General features: G+C 55.3%; 1 protein-coding gene across 4 annotated transcripts; it reads right to left on the bottom strand.

Annotated features, from left to right (window-relative positions):
* Positions 1 to 1,433: 1,433 nt before the first annotated feature.
* NYAP1 (neuronal tyrosine phosphorylated phosphoinositide-3-kinase adaptor 1) lies at positions 1,434 to 15,139 on the bottom strand. Of its 4 annotated transcripts, none has more exons than XM_036411232.2 (7): positions 14,642 to 15,133; positions 13,275 to 13,426; positions 11,595 to 11,950; positions 9,621 to 11,144; positions 8,542 to 8,763; positions 8,256 to 8,365; positions 6,774 to 7,759 (listed from the first exon to the last, which is right to left on the bottom strand). In XM_036411232.2, exons 2-7 carry the CDS (start codon positions 13,340 to 13,342, stop codon positions 7,502 to 7,504), a joined length of 2,538 nt encoding a protein of 845 aa, XP_036267125.1. In that variant the 5' UTR covers positions 13,343 to 13,426; positions 14,642 to 15,133; the 3' UTR covers positions 6,774 to 7,501. The 4 variants fall into 4 exon arrangements, with proteins under 4 accessions (XP_036267129.1, XP_036267125.1, XP_036267126.1 ...); XM_036411233.2 differs by lacking the exon at positions 14,642 to 15,133 and adding an exon at positions 13,917 to 14,306; XM_036411235.2 differs by having other exon boundaries at positions 6,775 to 7,759; positions 8,542 to 8,760; positions 14,642 to 15,132.
* Positions 15,140 to 16,593: the final 1,454 nt, after the last annotated feature.

Genomic DNA, 16,593 nt, shown 5'->3' with positions numbered 1-16,593 from the left:
AGCAGCTAAGCATGTGCAGGGAGTACGGCATTCTGCAGGGTAATCGGTCCAGTCGGTTTCACCAGCTGAGTTATGGGAACAAAAGAAAAAAAGATTATGTGTCAATTTGTTTATTTATTTATTTAAAAATATATATTCTATTGATTTTTTACAGAGAGGAAGGAAGAGGGATAGAGAATAAGAAACATCGATGAGAGAAAAACATCGATCAGCTGCTTTCTGTACACCCCCAACTGGGGATGTGCCCACAGCCAAGGTACATGCCCTTGACCAGAATCAAACCTGGGAACTTTCATTCCACAGGCTGATGCTCTATCCATTGAGCTAAACCGGTTTTGGCTATATGTCAATTTAGAAGACATGAAGAAACATAACAACCAGATGCATTGTATGGTTCAGGATAAACTCAGTCTGAAATTCATATGGTGCAGCCCTAACCTCCAATATGATGGCATTTGGAAATGAGACCTGAGGAGAAGGTGATTTGGTGTAGATGAGGTCATGAGGTTAGGGCCCCCATGATGGGATTAGGGTCCTCTTAAGAAGAGGAAGAAAGGCTAGTGCTGCTCTCTCCCTGTCCCTGCCCCCTCTATATGAGGAGAAGGTGGCCATCCACAGCTAGGAACTGAATCAGCCAGCACCTTAATCTTGGGCTTCCCAGTCTCCAGAGCGATGAGAAGTAAATGGCTGTTGCTTAAGCCACCCAGTTTATGGTATCTTGTTATGGCAGCCTAAACTAAGGCACCAGGACACTTTGGGGCACAATTAAAGAAATGTATATATGACTTAGGTGTTAAATAAGATGAAAATCTATTGGCATGGGGAGTTGGAGACCATTAACAGAGAAAAACAGCTTTCAAAATATATTCGGAGAGCCCTAACTGGTTTGGCTCAGTAAATAGAGCATCAGCCTGAGGACTGAAGGGTCCTGGGTTGGATTCTGGTCAAGGCCACATGCCCGGGTTGCAGGCTTAATCCCCAATAGGGGGCATGCAGGAGGCAGCTGATTAATTATTCTCTCTCATCATTAATCATGTTTCTATTTCTGTCTCCCTCTCCCCTTTCTCTCTGAAATCACTAATATATATATATTTGGAGAAAAAGTTCTGTAATGTTATATAGTAAACTAGAGGCCTGATGCACAAAATTCATGCAAAAGTAGGCCTTCCTTCCCCTGGCTGCCGGCACCAGCTTCCCTCTTAGCACCCAGGACCAGGCTTCCCTCAAAGCCCCAACTTCATCCGGAAGGCCGTCAGTCTAATTAGCTTATTATGCGTTTATTATTATAGATTGTTAAATGGTAACCTCTGGGTGGTAGGAATATGGTGTTTTATTTTTGCTTTTCAATATTTGAAAACTTTCTACAATGCATATCCTATATAATAAAAGCCTAATGTGCTAAGTGTCCGACTGTTTGTTCGACCAGTCGATATGATGTGCACTAACCACTAAGGGACAGACCCCCTGACTAGAAGGTTAGCTTGCTGCAGGAGTCCTGCCCATGGGGACTGGGCAAAATGGGCCTGACATATCCTGGAGCCCTCCCATGGTCCCTTCCTGGCTGGCCAATCTCCCCAGGTCCCTCCCCAGCCTCTAAAATGTTTTTTCTAATTAATTTCCTTTCAATGTGCATGAATCCTTGTGCCAGGCCTCTAGTTTATATATATATCAGGTTGCGAATTTTTTGTTAAAGAAAAGGTTATTTTTAATTATGTGTGCTGGGAGGGGCTCCCAGATCATTAGCTTCACCCATTATTTTTTTCAAAGGAGGAAAATTTTTGACTCATCACACTAACTTAAATACTTTTTATTGTGGAAAATTTCAAACAGACCCAAGGGAAGACCAAACATTCATCAGCCACAACAATGATCAACTCATTCATTTGTTCCCCTCACACTTTCTCACTTTTCATTTTATTTTGAAGCAAATCCCAGACCTCATATAATCTATCCCATTAATATTTCAGTGTTCTCTCTCTTTTTAAAATATATTTTATTGATTTTGTACAGAGAGGAAGGGAGAGAGATAGCGAGTTAGAAACATCGATGAGAGAGAGTCATCGATCAGCTGCCTCTTGCACACCCCCTACTGGGGATGTGCCCGCAACCAAGGTACATGCCCTTGACCAGGATGGAACCTGGGACCTTTTAGTCCACAGGCCGATGCTCTATCCACTGAGCCAAACTGGTTTTGGCTACAGGCTTGATCATATTTTTAAGTTCAATTTTTGGGGGACTGGAACACTTCATAGATGGTGGTGCTTTCTTCTATCAGGAAGCACGCCATGTCTGGTTGTCTCTTGTTCTGTGTATATGATGATCGCTGTTACTGAAACTCAATACCTGGATCCATTACTTCATGGCGATATTCCAATTCTAAAATTCTGTCTTCACGTATAGCCGAAATATTCATGTAAACAGAAACTACCCTTCACCAGTGATTTTATAGATGCTTGATTTTTCCCCCTTTACTTAACCAATTCTTAAAATAATGAATTGATTCTCTGCCATCCTCCAAAGGAGAGAAATATTTTTGTCATTATGAACTAATGAATTTAACCATATTTGTCTTCCAACCTAGTGCAGTTCTTACCCTTAAAAATAAAAATAAAAAATCCTCACCTGCAGATACGTTTTATTGAGAGGAAGGGAGAGCCAAAACTGGTTTGGCTCAGTGGATAGAGCAAGGGCCTGCGGACTGAAAGGTTCCAGGTTTGATTCCAGTCAAGTGCATGTACCTTGGTTGCGGGCACATCCCCAGTAGGGAGTGTGCAGGAGGAGGCAGCTGATTGATGTTTCTCTCTCATGTTCTCTCTATCGATGTTTTCTAAATTCTAATCATTCAAAGCCTTCCTTGGTCTGTACAAGCGTGCGGGAAAAATATCAAATTACTTGTTTGAAAAGAGGGGTGTAGAGAGGGAGGAGAGACTGAAGGTTAAAAGATCAAAGAGAGAGAGGAAGGGAGAGAGAGAGACAGAGAAACATCTGATGTGAGAGAGAGACTTCAATCAGTTGCCTCCTGCACACACCTCGACCAGGGGCTCAAACCTGAAACCTAGGTATGTGCTCTGACCAGGAATTGAACCTGAGACTCTGTGGTGCATCGAACAATCCTCTAACCAACTGAGCCCCAGCAGCCAGGCCGGTTCTTACCCATATTGATGCTCGGATTATCCCGCCCTTTGGCCATTGAGAGCTCTTCCAAATTGCTCCCAAGTCTTTGTGACGTGCCCTTTGGCGGAAATCTCTCATCAGAGCTGAAATATTATCTCAACGGGAAAATTGGCCATGAAAAAGAAGGCAGCACATTATTTCTGAGGAACTTTTCTCCCCCCTTTCCTTTGAATGGGTTCCCTCCCAATGAAGGTCTCCCCACCCGGCTCCTGTCACCCCCTTGACTCGAATGCTCCAGGACACTCTCACCTCTGGCTGCCCTGCCCTAGACCTCCCTGCTTGGCTGGAGTTTCAGAAGGTGAAAAGTCAGAGTTGGACGTGGCGTGGTGGCCCCAGGAGGACATCCAGGTGTTTTACCAGGTGTTTGGCAGGCAGGCCGGGCCCAGGTGACTTCCCAGGGGGCACTCAGCCCTCCTCCTGTGAGACTTATAGCTCCAGCACAGTCTACGTTTTTTAAACATTTTAACTCTCTGCAGGCCTTCCGTCTTGTACATCTCACAAAGGTCTGGGTTGCCCAGGCTCACAGCATCCTTAAGCACCTGCCTTGGTCTGAGCCCTGACTGCCCTGACCCCATCCAATCCAGACTCTCCTTCCACATCTGCTGAGACTCCAGTTTTTCTCATCTCACCTCATCTCCATATCTATCCCTACCGCGCTCTTTGCAACCTCTAAGTGCCCATCTGGATTTGAACCCACATATGCTGGCTCCACAGTACCTGGCATTTGGTGCCTACCTCTGTGCCTTGTCACTGAGCACAACCCCTGCCCTCTGTCTTTATCCTCTTTGAACACATAACTACTTATTTTTATTTTATTTTATTTATTTATTTTTAATATATTTTTATTGATTTTTTTACAGAGAGGAAGGGAGATAGAGAGCTAGAAACGTCGATGAGAAACACCGACCAGCTGCCTCTTGCACACCCCCTACTGGGGATGTGCCTACAACCAACGTACAAGCCCCTGACTGGAATCGAACCTGGGACTAAGCCAAACGGGTTTCGGCCTATTTTTTTTTAATAATAAATATATAGTTTTCTGATTTCAGAATGAAGATATACACATAAAAATTTAAGTAATCTAAATTTTTTTGAAGCAAATTAAGACACCTCTCTTGTCAGGCCGAAAAATAATCGCCAAGTATTTGGTGTACTTCCTTCCAGACCTACATAAAAATTTACACGTATTTTTTCTCAAAATGTGCTTTTTCTATATTGTACTTTCCTGCACACTACTTTGTTCACTTATTATGAACCGCTTTTTGTGTCTAGAGCAGCTGTACCTTCTGCATTGTATTTAACAGCTTTAGTTTTCCATGGATCCCATAAATGGCTTAGTTCCATACGGATAACATTAGGGGTTTCCAGTTTCTAATTATTTCAAACAATGCTGCAATTAGCATTCTTGTACACTTAGCTTAGTATATCTATATAACTATTTCCATAGGATAAATTTGTGAAAATGGAATTTTTGAGTCAAAACCATGCCCTTTTTAAATTTTAATAGTTAACCTGACCTCCAAAGACTGTATTAATCTACACTTACAAGGAGTGCCTCTTTCCTGCGCATACTTGCCAGATTGATGTTATGAAGTTTCAGTTTTGCCTGATAGCTGAAAGTATTTTATTATTGTTTTATTTTGCATTATTTATTGTTAAGGTTGGACATGTTTATTGGCAACTTCTGTTTCTTTGGTGAACTGTTCATGTCCTCTTTTTCACATTTGTTTGGGTTCTTTTTCATATCAACTCAAAAATCTTTCTTTCTTGTATATTGTACCGATCATTTTTTCATGTGTTAGAAGAAAAATTTTCTCAGTTATGTTTATAGATTGACTTGGCCATATATAAGTTTAAATTGTGAATGTGGTCAAACTTAAAATTTTTCATTTGTGCCTGGCCAGTGTTGCTCAGTGGTCGAGCCTCAACCTATGAACCAAGAGAGGTCAGGGCACATGCCCAGGTTGCAGGCTTGATCCCCAGTAAGCAATATGCAGGAGGCAGCCGATCAATGATTTTCTATCACTCTCTCCCTGTTCCTTCCTCTCTGAAATCAATGAAAACATAAAGATTAGCCTTATTTAATAATAACCATGAAATAACAAGAAGTCTGATGTGCTGCTTATAATTTCTTTAATATGAATGAAAATAAACACAAGACAATTAAAGTTTTTTTTTAAATGTCCATCATACTGTTTAAAAACATCTCTTGTATTATCCATATTTTTTGAAACTCTTTTCTAGGTGATCACAAACCTTCCTTTTTTTAAAATATATTTTATTGAATTTTTAGAGAGAGGAAGAGAGAGGGATAGAGTCAGAAACATCGATCAGCTGCCTCTTGAACACCCCCTACTGGAGATGTGCCTGTACATGCCCCCAATTGGAATCGAACCTGGAACCTTTCAGTCCGCAGGCCGACGCTCTATCCACTGAGCCAAACCGGTTTCGGCCACAAACCTTTTAACTGAATATTCACTATTGCTTCAAATTCATTGATCTTCACTCAAAGTCCTTTTAACCCCACTTTTCTTGCTGTTTCAAGGTGATCATTCCCCCAATCACCTAAGCTCCAAACTGGGCTTGGAAGATGCTCTCCCTCCTCTCACCCCCATTCATTGTCTCTTGTCCTCCGTTCTCCCATTCATGGTTCTCATCCTTTCTCGATGACTCAGCACCTCCTGAGGTTTCTCTGGTTCCTTCCCCAAGACCGGCATGTTCCTGTGAAGCCCATCTTTCTCAACCAGCTCCAGCATGGCTGACTCCCTATAGCCTCTGTTATTTATTTATTTACCTATTTATCAGTCCTCACCTGCGGATATGTTTGCTTGGGGTTTTTTAAATGATTCTGGAGAGAGAGGAAGGGAGAAACATTGCTGTGGGAGAGAAACAGATCAGTTGCCTCCCATACTCCTCCAGACAGGAAATGGGACCTGCGACATGCAACAGACAGGCATGTGCCCTGACCAGGAATCGAACAAGAAACCTTTTGGTGTATGGGATGACCCTTCAGCCAACTGAGCCACCCGGCCAGGGCTGCCGTATGTATTATTTACACACGCTCCCAGGCCCGAACCCCCATCTTCTACTGTTTCACAGAAAACCACTGTGACTTTGGGACTTTCCTTCCTCTCCCCAGCTCATCCTAACCTTACCTGTCCTTATAGGCTCAATCTCCCAGAACTGATTGCAGCCCTTGCCCTCTCTTACTCCGGGAGCTGTCTAGTGTCAGCTCGGGTAGTTCATCTCCCTGGGTAGATCACAACTGCTCGAGGGCAGGTTTTAGTTTGAATATTCCTTCTGCATTGGCACATTGTCAAGCACACATCAGGTGCTCCATAAATATGTGAGTCACTGAAAACTTACCTCAGACTCCACCTGTCCCCGTTAGTACAACCACTCAACCCCTCCCTGCCCAGCCTTCAACGCCCACAAACCCAGGGTCAGAGGGGAAAGGAAACAAGTGTAAGAAAGGCAGAGCACACTGAGATTTAAGAAGCCAGTCCTAGGATCATTAGTCTTTTAATATATTATTCTGCAAGAAAGGAATTAAAAAAAAATTTCCTGACATCTCTTCTGTTTGTTTTTTTTTAATTTAAATAAATACCCTGCCCTCCCCCCACCCACAAAAATGTCCCTCCTTCCCCACCATCCCACCCATCCCTGGTGCCAGATCCTCACTCCAGAGCTAAATCAGATGCCTGCTTTAGAGCAGGCCAGCTCACTACCAAATTCTGGCCACTTGTAACTACTGTAATGAGTCTGCTGCCCTCCAGACCCATCCCTAGCTTTGGGGCAGGCCTGGATAGTGGGGCCTTCGGGCGTTGGGGAAGAGTGCAAACTTGCTTTTCTTTCATTGCTCTCCACTCCCCACTCCCTGCTTGGGGGTTGGGAGTGGGGACGGAATTGCCCTCTAGACTAAAATAAATAAAATAAATATGCCCTCCCCAATCCATCCCCGACTCCATAAGAGCTCCTCCACCTTTCTCTCTCTAGTCCCTCCTTCCATGGGCCCAATCATCCCCCGTCCTCCCTAGCCCTTCCCTCCGCCCCCATGCTGACCTCTGGCTTGGCCTTTGCCCTCTGGGAGGGGTCTACCCCGCTCATGGGAGGAGCAGCGGGAGTCTCACTCCCAGCTTCAAGCAAACCCTCCTTCTCCTCCTCCCCCAAATGTCTGTGGGTCCTGCTAGTGCCCCACGCAGCTCGTGGGCCTGGCAGCCTCCCCGCCTCCTCCGGGGTTAGGACGCAGGGCCGGGTGGCTCTCTCACCTGGTCCTTCAAGTTCCTGGGGAGCCAGCCCTGCTCCCAGCCCCGGGGCCCCGCCCTCCTCAGATGGCGGTGTCCCAGAGGACGGTGTGCTGCCGGCGGCAGGGCGGGGTGCCGGACTTGCGCGGCTCGGGCCCGCGCCGCCAGCTGGGGAGGATGGGCATGCTCTCCTGCTTGCACAGGCCGCGGTCGGGCCGGTGGCGCGCCTTGATCTCCTTGCACACGCAGCGCTTGCGCTCGATCACCTCCAGCAGCTTGCCGTCGCGCTCGCGGGCCGGCGGGGGCGGCGGGGGCAGCGGCAGCGGCAGCGCGGGGTGGGTCTGTGCGCCGCCGCCCCGACGCGGGGAGGAAGGGAGAAGATGGGTCAGGACCTCAGGAGGACGGCGCCCTTGTCCCCACTGCCTTCTCCCAGAAACAAGTGTTCTCTTCACCCCATCCTCTCCCCCCGGCTGCGGGCACCCGTGGGGACAGGGACCCAGCCCTGGCACCACCCTCTGCCCGGCTGTGCCTGCCTCCCGCTGCGGAAGGGGCACCTTTTCAAAGCTGTCTTCCCAGTAGGGTGCACTTTTCCAGTGGGCCCCCCAGAGGGGGTGCACAAAGGTGCACACACTGTACACACACTAACCCTAACCCTAACCCTAACCCTGACCCTGACCAGGGGCGGCCCTGCCTGGCTTCTCCGTCATCAGCAGCCCCGCTCCGGGATCCTCCTCCAACTCCACCCCCCAACCCGTCTACCTGGACCCTGTTAGTCCGCGCCAGGGCCCAGCCGGACTCCATGCCTTGCTTTCCACATTCTGGCCGCCTCCTCCTCACCTGGCTGGGCACGTCGCGGGGCTGGCTGCAGGGCCTGGGGGTGTGGAACACGGCCTGCCGGACTCCGGAGGTGGAGGCGGAGCGCCCCAGGCGGTAGCCTCCGGTGAAGTCTGAGGAAGAGAGGGAAGGGGCCCTCAGGTCTCCCCTCGTTCCCTGAGGACGGCCTCAGCAGAGGGCAGGGGTGGAGATGAGGCATTAGGGTGTGGGCCCCAGGACGTGAGCCCGGGGAGGTTGCCCCCCGCAGCCCACCCCATCCGGGCGCAGGTGTGGGCGGGCCGGGTGTCACCTCCGTTTCGATGGCAGGCCGGGAAGGTCTGGCAAGGTGTGGGCAGCGCTGTGCGACTCCCGCCTCGGTCTCCTCCGTGGTGGATCCTGGCCAGCAGGCCCTCGGCCCCCTGGCTCCTCACTGGGATCCCCGACGCCACAGGACCCCTGTCCTCACGCTCCACCTTGGCTGGGCCCTCGGAGCTGCCGCCGTTCCAGGCCCGGGCGTTATCCTCGGCCCCTGCTGTGATGACGAGGAGAGCTCAGTGCCTGTGTGTGTGTGTGTGTGTGTGTGTGTGTGTTTGGGGGGGGGATCCCCGCTGTTCCCCCAGCTCCACACACGGCAGCATGGGTGGGTCACAAGTCACGGCCCCTTTGCAGGTCACAGCTGGGAAGGGAGGGGCCCTCTGTCACTCTCCCCCAGCACATTCACACACAGGGGGGACCCGGGTATTGCCACCTTCCCTTGCAATCACTGGCAAGACTCCTGGCAGAGGGATCTGCCCTATCCCAGCTTTAGCTTCCAAGCCCCTACAGCCCCAGCTAGGGCTGTAATGCCTACCTACCGAGACAGAACAGGGGCCCTGTCTCCAGGAGGGGAAGAATCCTAAATCCTGAGCCAGGAAGTGTGCGTGTGTACGTTGGGGGGGAATTGTTGGAGGAAGGGCTGACTGTGAACTAAGCTCATCTCTGAGAGTAGGCCTGGCAGAGCATTGCGTTGCCAGGCAACAGTAGGGGCCTCCCTCTCCTCTCCCTCCAGTCTGGACTGGTTGCCATGGTAACAGCTGGGAGGCAGCTGTGTTCAGCTCCAAGTGTGCGCACAGTCGCACACCCCTGCAGCCCAGCGAGGGGAGGGGCAGGGACTACAGCAGGACTGGGCAGGAGGAGAGGCTGCTCTGGGGGCCAGATTCTGCCTCCCCAGCCCAGATCTGACTGTCCCTTCCGCACACCTTTGGGGACCCCATCCCTTTAGCCCTCCTGTCTCCCAGAATGCTCCCCAGTTCAGCACAATGGGCCATGGCTTCCAAATAACTCCTCCAAGGCCTTCCCTAACCCACCGCGGAGGTCCGCACCCCTCCCCCCCACCTTCCTTTCACTCACTGTCCAGCTCCTTCGCCTTCCTTCCTCCGTACAGGACCTTCCGCTGCAGAGCCCAGCCTGCCCCGAACGCCGCCGCGCCCATCCCCTCCTCTTCCTCCGGTGTCCCCGCACTGGCGATGACGTGGGCACAGGAAATGCTGGCAAAGGCACCCCCGTCCGTCCCTTGCTCCTGCAGCTGGATCTTGACTAGGGGGGCTGGGCCCCCCATCCCACAGCCCTTGTTCAGCACCCCCCCAGCCTTGAGGCTTTCGTAGGCAGGGGGTCTCTGGAGCCCAGCCGCCGAGGCCGGGCAGGCCCAGAGGGGGGTCAGGGGGCCCGCCGTTGGGTCCGGAAGGCCGTGCGGGGAGGCCAGGCAGCCTCGGTGGTGGAGGACCCCCGCTGTGCCCACGGCTCCGCCGTGGGGGCTGCACTTCCCAGGCAAGGGGGGCCTCGAGCTGGTGCACAGCATCCCGTGCAGGACCGAGATCTCCTTCTCTGTGGCCTTTGGCTCCCCAGCGCCCAAGGGAGGCCCGGCCGGCAGGACGGAGTGGGTGGTCACCTTGACGGCCGAGTACACCATGGTGTACGACACGGCCTTGTCCTTGGGGGGGCCGGGGAGCAGGGTGGCGGGGGCAGGAGGGGCTGCCGGCGCCCCTGCCGCCTTGGGGCAGATCATGCTGTGGGAGTTGGGGAGCTCCCGCTCCCCCCGGGGCTGGCCAGAGCCCTGGGGGGGCAGCGGGGTGGAGTGGCTCCGGGCCCGGCCCGAGGGTCCCAGCAGCAGCACGTTGGCGGCAGGAGGCGGCGGCAGGGGGGGCGTCTCCCGCTCTCGGGCAGGCACTTGGGGAGCTGGGGCGGAGCCCGCCGGCTCCTTGGGGTGGCAGAGGACCGGGAGCCTCGAGACCCCGTCGCCGGGGGTTCGGGAAGCAGACTTGGCTTGGGGGAAGGCCAGGAGCGGAGGGCGGTGCTGGAGGAGGTTAGGGAAGGGCGGAGGGATTTCGCAAGGAGTGGTCTTGGTGGGCGTCCCGTCCCTGTCCCTGTCCCTCCGGCCTGGGAGGGCTGAGGCCGGACGATGGTGGGCGTGGGGCTGGAGGGCGTGAGGCTGGTGTTGCGAGGAGGCGATGGTCAGCGAGGGGGGCCCATTGGCCCGGCCGTCCCCCGCCTCCTCGAGCAGCGGATATTTCATCTCCTCGTAGATGGCCTCGCTCTCTTCCGAGTCTGAGTCAGCGCCGGCTGGAGGGGTCGGACCCCCGCCCCCAAGAGGGGGCCCGGCCAGGCCCCCCCCACATCTCCCTCCTCCCCTGAAGACGTCGCCCACCATCTCAATGTACACGGGCTCCTCTTCCTGGGAGCCCACCTCAGGGTCCCCCGCGATGCAGGACCCTCTGCTGAGGCGCTGGAGGGGCAGGTTCCCCCCTCGGGGAGAGGGAGCGGAGGGGCAGGACTCGTCGAAGGAGACAGAGAGCTGCGTGTTGGGGCTTCGCCTGGGCTTCTGAGGAGGGACCTTCCGGCCACACTCTCGGCCCTCTGGGGCTGGCTTCTGTGAGCCTGAGGAGGATGGGAAAGAGAAAAATAAACGGTGCCCTTTGACCTCTTGGCCCGCCTGCAAGGACATAGCTGCCTCTTCCTTTTGCCCACATTTCTCAACGTACAGCTCCAGGGGGGTCCCATCTTACCAGGGAACCCCCAGTCCGTCCAAGGAGCTCCTCCGAATCTGAAGCTCCCGCCCTCAATTCTCTCCCGCCCTCATGTACGTCCAAGGACATGCCACCCCTTTCCCAAGATGGAACTTTTCAGGAAACTTCCCCTGTTTCTGAATAATCCACCCATCTCACACCCCTCGGAAAGGAACCCCCCCCCCCCCCCCCCGCCCCTCTGAGGAGGAAACCTTCCATTTCCTTGGTGCTTCCCGGAATGAGCCCTCCCAGCAGGCCTCCCCTGGCCTGCAATGGATCCTTCAGACTCCCCACTCCCTGCTTCCGTTTGGGGGTATCTCACCTGCCTTCTTGCTAGGGGGCGTCTCTGCCCCGGACCCTGCCATGCTGAGCTTGGTGCTGGGGTGTCTCCGGGGCTTGGCCGGGGGTCTCCGTGTGCTGCTGTCCTCAGAGAGACCCCCGCCGCCTCCCCCAGGACCGCCCCCCACGCTGTCCATGCTGCCCACGGAGTGGCAGGAGAGGGAGCGCGGGGCCATGGCACTGCGGCAGGGGTGGGGGGCGTGCTCCTGGGAGGCGGGCATGGTCATGAAGCCCATCCTGAGGGAGCGGCGCAGAGAGGCGATGTCCCGCACGCGGACCCCGGGCCCCTGGCCAGCCCCAGGCCCCACCGAGCCTGCAGGAGCCACCTCCTTACTGGAGCTGGGGAGAGAAGGCCGAGAGGGAGCGGAGGTCGGCTGCAACCCTGTGGCCTCCCCGGGAGAGAGAGGAGGGACTGGGGTGGGGCTGGGGAGGGGGGCGGCCTAAAGGCCCAGGGCACTGAAGGAGCAGCTTCAGGCGGACTCCCCGGCTTTCACAATGGGGTGGGAGAAGAGGTAGGTATGTGTGCAGGGGAGCGGCCTCGTGCTGGCCGATCCCAGCACACGGCACACATGCGGACGATCTCACACACGGGCAGAGAGATGGCAAACCCAGCAGCAGCACAACCCCATCTGGCTCACACCTGCCACCCGGTCCCCTCCTTTCCCCTCATGCTCACACCTGGCCTCTGGCCTTCCCCGTGCCCAGCCTCAGGGGCCTGTCTTACTCTCCCAGACTCGGGGCTGTACCCCCAACCACGTCACGAGAGCAGCCTCCCTGGGCGGACCTATCTCTGTCTGTCTGTCTCCCCAGCGCTGTCCGCTCTCTGTCACCCTCCCAGGCTCACCCCCATCCCCTTTCTCTGTCCCCTGGGCTTCTGGGTGAGGGAAGGGCAGGGGTGGCTGGCGGGGAAGAGGGGGAGAAGCTGTGGGGTGGGCTTTCATTAAGGCCCTGTCTCCTAACCCTTCATTAGGAAGAGATCGCTGCAGTGATAGCTCTGATTAATCTAATTAGCAAGGATTAAACTCCGGTTTGGAGAAGGGAGCAGGGAGCAGGGAGCTGGCTCTGACTCAGGCTCCAAGAGGCTGTGCAGTCAATGGGGGTGAAGGTGAGAAGGGAGCAAGCCAGAAGAGGCCAGACCCCAGGTCCCCGGGAGGGCAGGAGAGAGGGCAAGCGCTGGCTCTTCTGTGGGGCCTACGCGTCCCTCTCCACACACACACCCCTGCCTCTCGGCCCTCGCCTCCCCCAACAGAGGCTGAGAGGGGGCCAAAGGGATCGTCTCTGCTGCCCCACAAATGACCCCGTCCCTGTTCTGTGAGGGCAGCATGGCCTGCCCCTTCCAAGGTCAGATGACAGAGGAGCAGGAGCCAGCCCCATGTGGGGAGAGAAGACCACAGGCCAGAGGTGAGTGAGGAAGGCGTGACTGGGCCTCTGGAAATGGAGAGGAGCCAACAGGGTGCTGGAAGCCCCCCAAAAGGGCAGGGCAGGGTCTGGAGGCAGGCGCAGGGTGGGGACAGGGCGTGTGCCATTCCAGCAATTCTGGACAGACTCTGAGGTCAGGCTGATGGCCAGGCTGTTGGACCCAGGAAGGGCAGAAGGGATGTGACCCAGCTAGGGGGAGGCAGAGGTAGGCAGGTGAGGGGGGCATTCCAGGACACAGCCTTACCTCCTCTTGGCCTCCTCCTCCTTGTGCTGCCTCCACTCCAGCTTGGTTTTTCGGTAGAGGAGGTTCATGTCGTGAAGTGGGAGGTGGGGGCTGGGGGGCCCTGCTTAGAGCCACCAGGCCCGGAGGACGGCCCTCCCTGGGTCCCGGATCCACTTGGTGGGGGGATGGGAAGGGGAAAAAAGATGGGGGGGGGGGGACAGGGATCAGAGAGAGAGAGAGAAAGAGGGAGAGAGGAACAGAGACATGACTCGGGTCCTCAGAGAGAAAACAGAGGCACACAAACCCAACACCACCTCTAAGGACCCACAGACAGACAGACACGGATGGGCATTTGTACACGGAGTCACCCAAAGGTGTTCAGAGACACACATACATACTTGGGAGAAATCAGACCGACGGAGATTCTCATCCTGTCAATACAATCCTGATCCACCAAACAGGCCCCACGAACAAACATTCAGACACACACCACGGGGCCCTAGACCCTTATCTACAGTCAGAGGAGCAGACACAGAGATCAGCGTAGGTAAACACAACCCAGGAACAGTCAGACGCACAGACATAAACACTTGACACACCCACAGCTCACACAGACCTCCAGACAGACACACACACAAACAGGCTGCACAGAACTGGACATACCTACAGACAGGGAGTTATGGCTGGGCCTACTGGCGAGCATTGCACCCCACCGGGGAAGGGGGAGGTGGTCAGATTCCCCACCCCATCTTGGGCCCTGCGGCTGGGGGGTGTCGTGAGGGCAGGGCTGGGATGCTGGAGAAAGGGTAGGGCCACTCTGAGTTGGGTATGAACAATACCGCCACCCAAATATCTCCATCCCCTGCCTTCCCCCTTCCAGTTCTGTGCCTGGGCCCGGGCCTCCTCCGTCCACCCCTCGTCCCGCGCCCTGGCTCCTCAGCGACGGTCTCCGCTTTCCTGGCTGATAGCTCAAACCTCCTTCTTCCTCCCCCAGGATTTGGGAGGCTCCCGCTACCTTCTCCCAGTTCCCGCCCCTCAATCCCACCCCGCTATCCCCAGCCCGGCCCGCCGCTACCTCCAGAGCTGCGGCCTGCATACCTGCCCGGGTGCGCTTCCCCCAACACCCTCTCCTGCGCCTCAGCCTCACCTCTCGTGCCAGGCGCCCCTCCTCACCGCCGTCCTCCCCCCTCCTCGTCGTCGGCTCCAAACCTGGCCATCTCCATCCCCCTCTCCATCCCAGGGCCCCAGGTCCACGGGCACCCCTCCCCTTCCCCTTGTCCCGCTACCCTGGGTTTCTCCGTCGCTCAGTCCGCCGATCCTTCCTGCCCCTGATTTCCCCCCATTCCACCACCCCGCACCGAGCCCCCCCAATTTCTACAGAACCGTACCTGGCCTGCCGGACGCCGGCCCCCCCATGCCGGGCTCCGCCCGGAGCAGGAGGAGGGAGGAGGAGAGACACAGAGAGACGGGGGGAAGCCGAGCTGGGTCCTGCCGCAGAGACAGCCCCGCCTCCGGGTCCGCCCCCAGACCCGCCCCCGGCCCCAAGCCCACCCTTCCACCCTCCAAGGACGGAGGGGAGCGGGCGCCTGGCTGGGGTGGGAGATAACGGGGGCCACGGAGTCCTGGGTGGGGAGGGGAGAGGGGGGGATCGGAGAAAGGTCGTGGGGCGGCAGGGAGCCCGGCGCCAGCCAGCCCCCGCTTTGGGGGGTCGGCTCCTCGCCGCCTCTCGCCCGGTGCCCGGCCGTTCGGTGGCCCAGGACCCCGCGGAGCGGAGCCAGGCGCAGCGCGCAGCGGCGCCCCCCAACGGCAGCCCGAGGCTTGCACCTCGCTCGAGTCCCTTGTGCGACAGGGGCTCCTCGGCTGCGCACCCCGCGGCCGGCAGGGGCGAGTCTGCGGCTGCGGAACCCGGGGTGCAGTGAGGCTGCGCGGCCGGCAGGGGGGGCCGCTTTCTGGGCCAAGGGGCTCTGAGCCCGGAGCGGGACCTTCCCCATCTCTGCCCAGCAGGGGGCGTGCGCCCCTGGCCGTGCGCCCGCTTCCCGCCGGCCCCCCCCCCCCCCCCAAGTGCGGGAGGGCACCGCGGCTGGCTCGCTCGGTGCTGGTCCTCTATCCCTCCAGCCGCCCAGGCGCCTGGGCCTTCTTTCACTTTCTGGGCGCAGCCTTCCGCCAGCCCGCCCCGCGGCCCAAGGCATCCTCCCTGCAACCTTTGACTCCGCGGGCGTAGCCGCTCTGACCTGGGCGCCCTGGATAGATCTGACTGCAGCCACCTTGGCCAAGGCCGGCTGGTCGCTCAGGAACGAGACCTCGCCCCCTTCTCCCATCACCTTTCTCATCAGCTCCATGAGAAACTCCTTCTTTGAAATTATCTTTGGTGCAGGTTTAGCTGCAAGAAAAACTTCAGTTCTATCCTTAACTGGCTGGAAAATGGACCCCCAAAAAGATATCCACGCTCTGATCCCTGGAACCTGGGAGTGGTACTTTCTATGGCAGTCCTTCAAAATGTGCTGTGTGGCTTTGGGCAAATAGAGCAACCTCTCAGAGTTGCCTCAGTAATGGTGGGGCAGTAATGGATACAAGTGTAAAGGGCCCCATACATTAAAGGGCTGTTATAAATGCCCCCAAGAGAGGTAATACATGAAAAGAACAGGTGTTTTTTTTTCTTTTTTCTTTTACACCTTAGTGTGAATGAATTTTTATTGATTGGTTCAACAAACATTTCTGCAGAGACCAATACTCTCCCTGGCACTCAGAGAAGTCCAAGATGATACTAAGGATCTAAGGTAGGGGTGTCGAACTCAATCAGAGAAGGGGCCAAAATCTAAAATCCAGCCTAAATCGAGGGCCGAATGGTTTACTGAACAGTCATAAACTGTCATTGTGATGGAAACGCAGCGGAGTGCAGTGATGACAGCGCGGTGCGGGCCACATTGCAAGGCCTGGCGGGACGGATTTGGCCCGAGGGCCTTGTGTTTGACACATGTGATCTAAGGCCATGGGAAGGGGAGGGTCTAAAGGTGGGTTTTGAATAGTCTGTAACTAGTCAGAGCTGAAAGAAGAAGAATCTGGGGGCGGAGCAATAGGAATATGTTCTGAATATTGCCAGAGGGAAAGAGGTGGGGTTTTTTTGGGGGGAGGGGGCGGCCAGGAGCCAGGAGCCAGGAGCCATTCTTGGGCTTCATATTTGGGAGGCCTCAGAACCTGGCTATGGTAGCCATTGTTACCATGAAGGGAGAGAGGCAGGAGTGCAGATGCATTTTAACAAAAGATAAATGATAATATATAAGCACGGGGGCCCAAGGGGCTTTGCATCATTTAATTTTTCCTAATCCTAAATATTGGTTTT

Source organism: Pipistrellus kuhlii, unplaced genomic scaffold (assembly GCF_014108245.1).
Source record: "Pipistrellus kuhlii isolate mPipKuh1 unplaced genomic scaffold, mPipKuh1.p scaffold_m20_p_4, whole genome shotgun sequence".
Lineage (NCBI taxonomy): Eukaryota > Metazoa > Chordata > Mammalia > Chiroptera > Vespertilionidae > Pipistrellus > Pipistrellus kuhlii.
This window is presented reverse-complemented; position numbering and strand designations above follow the sequence as displayed.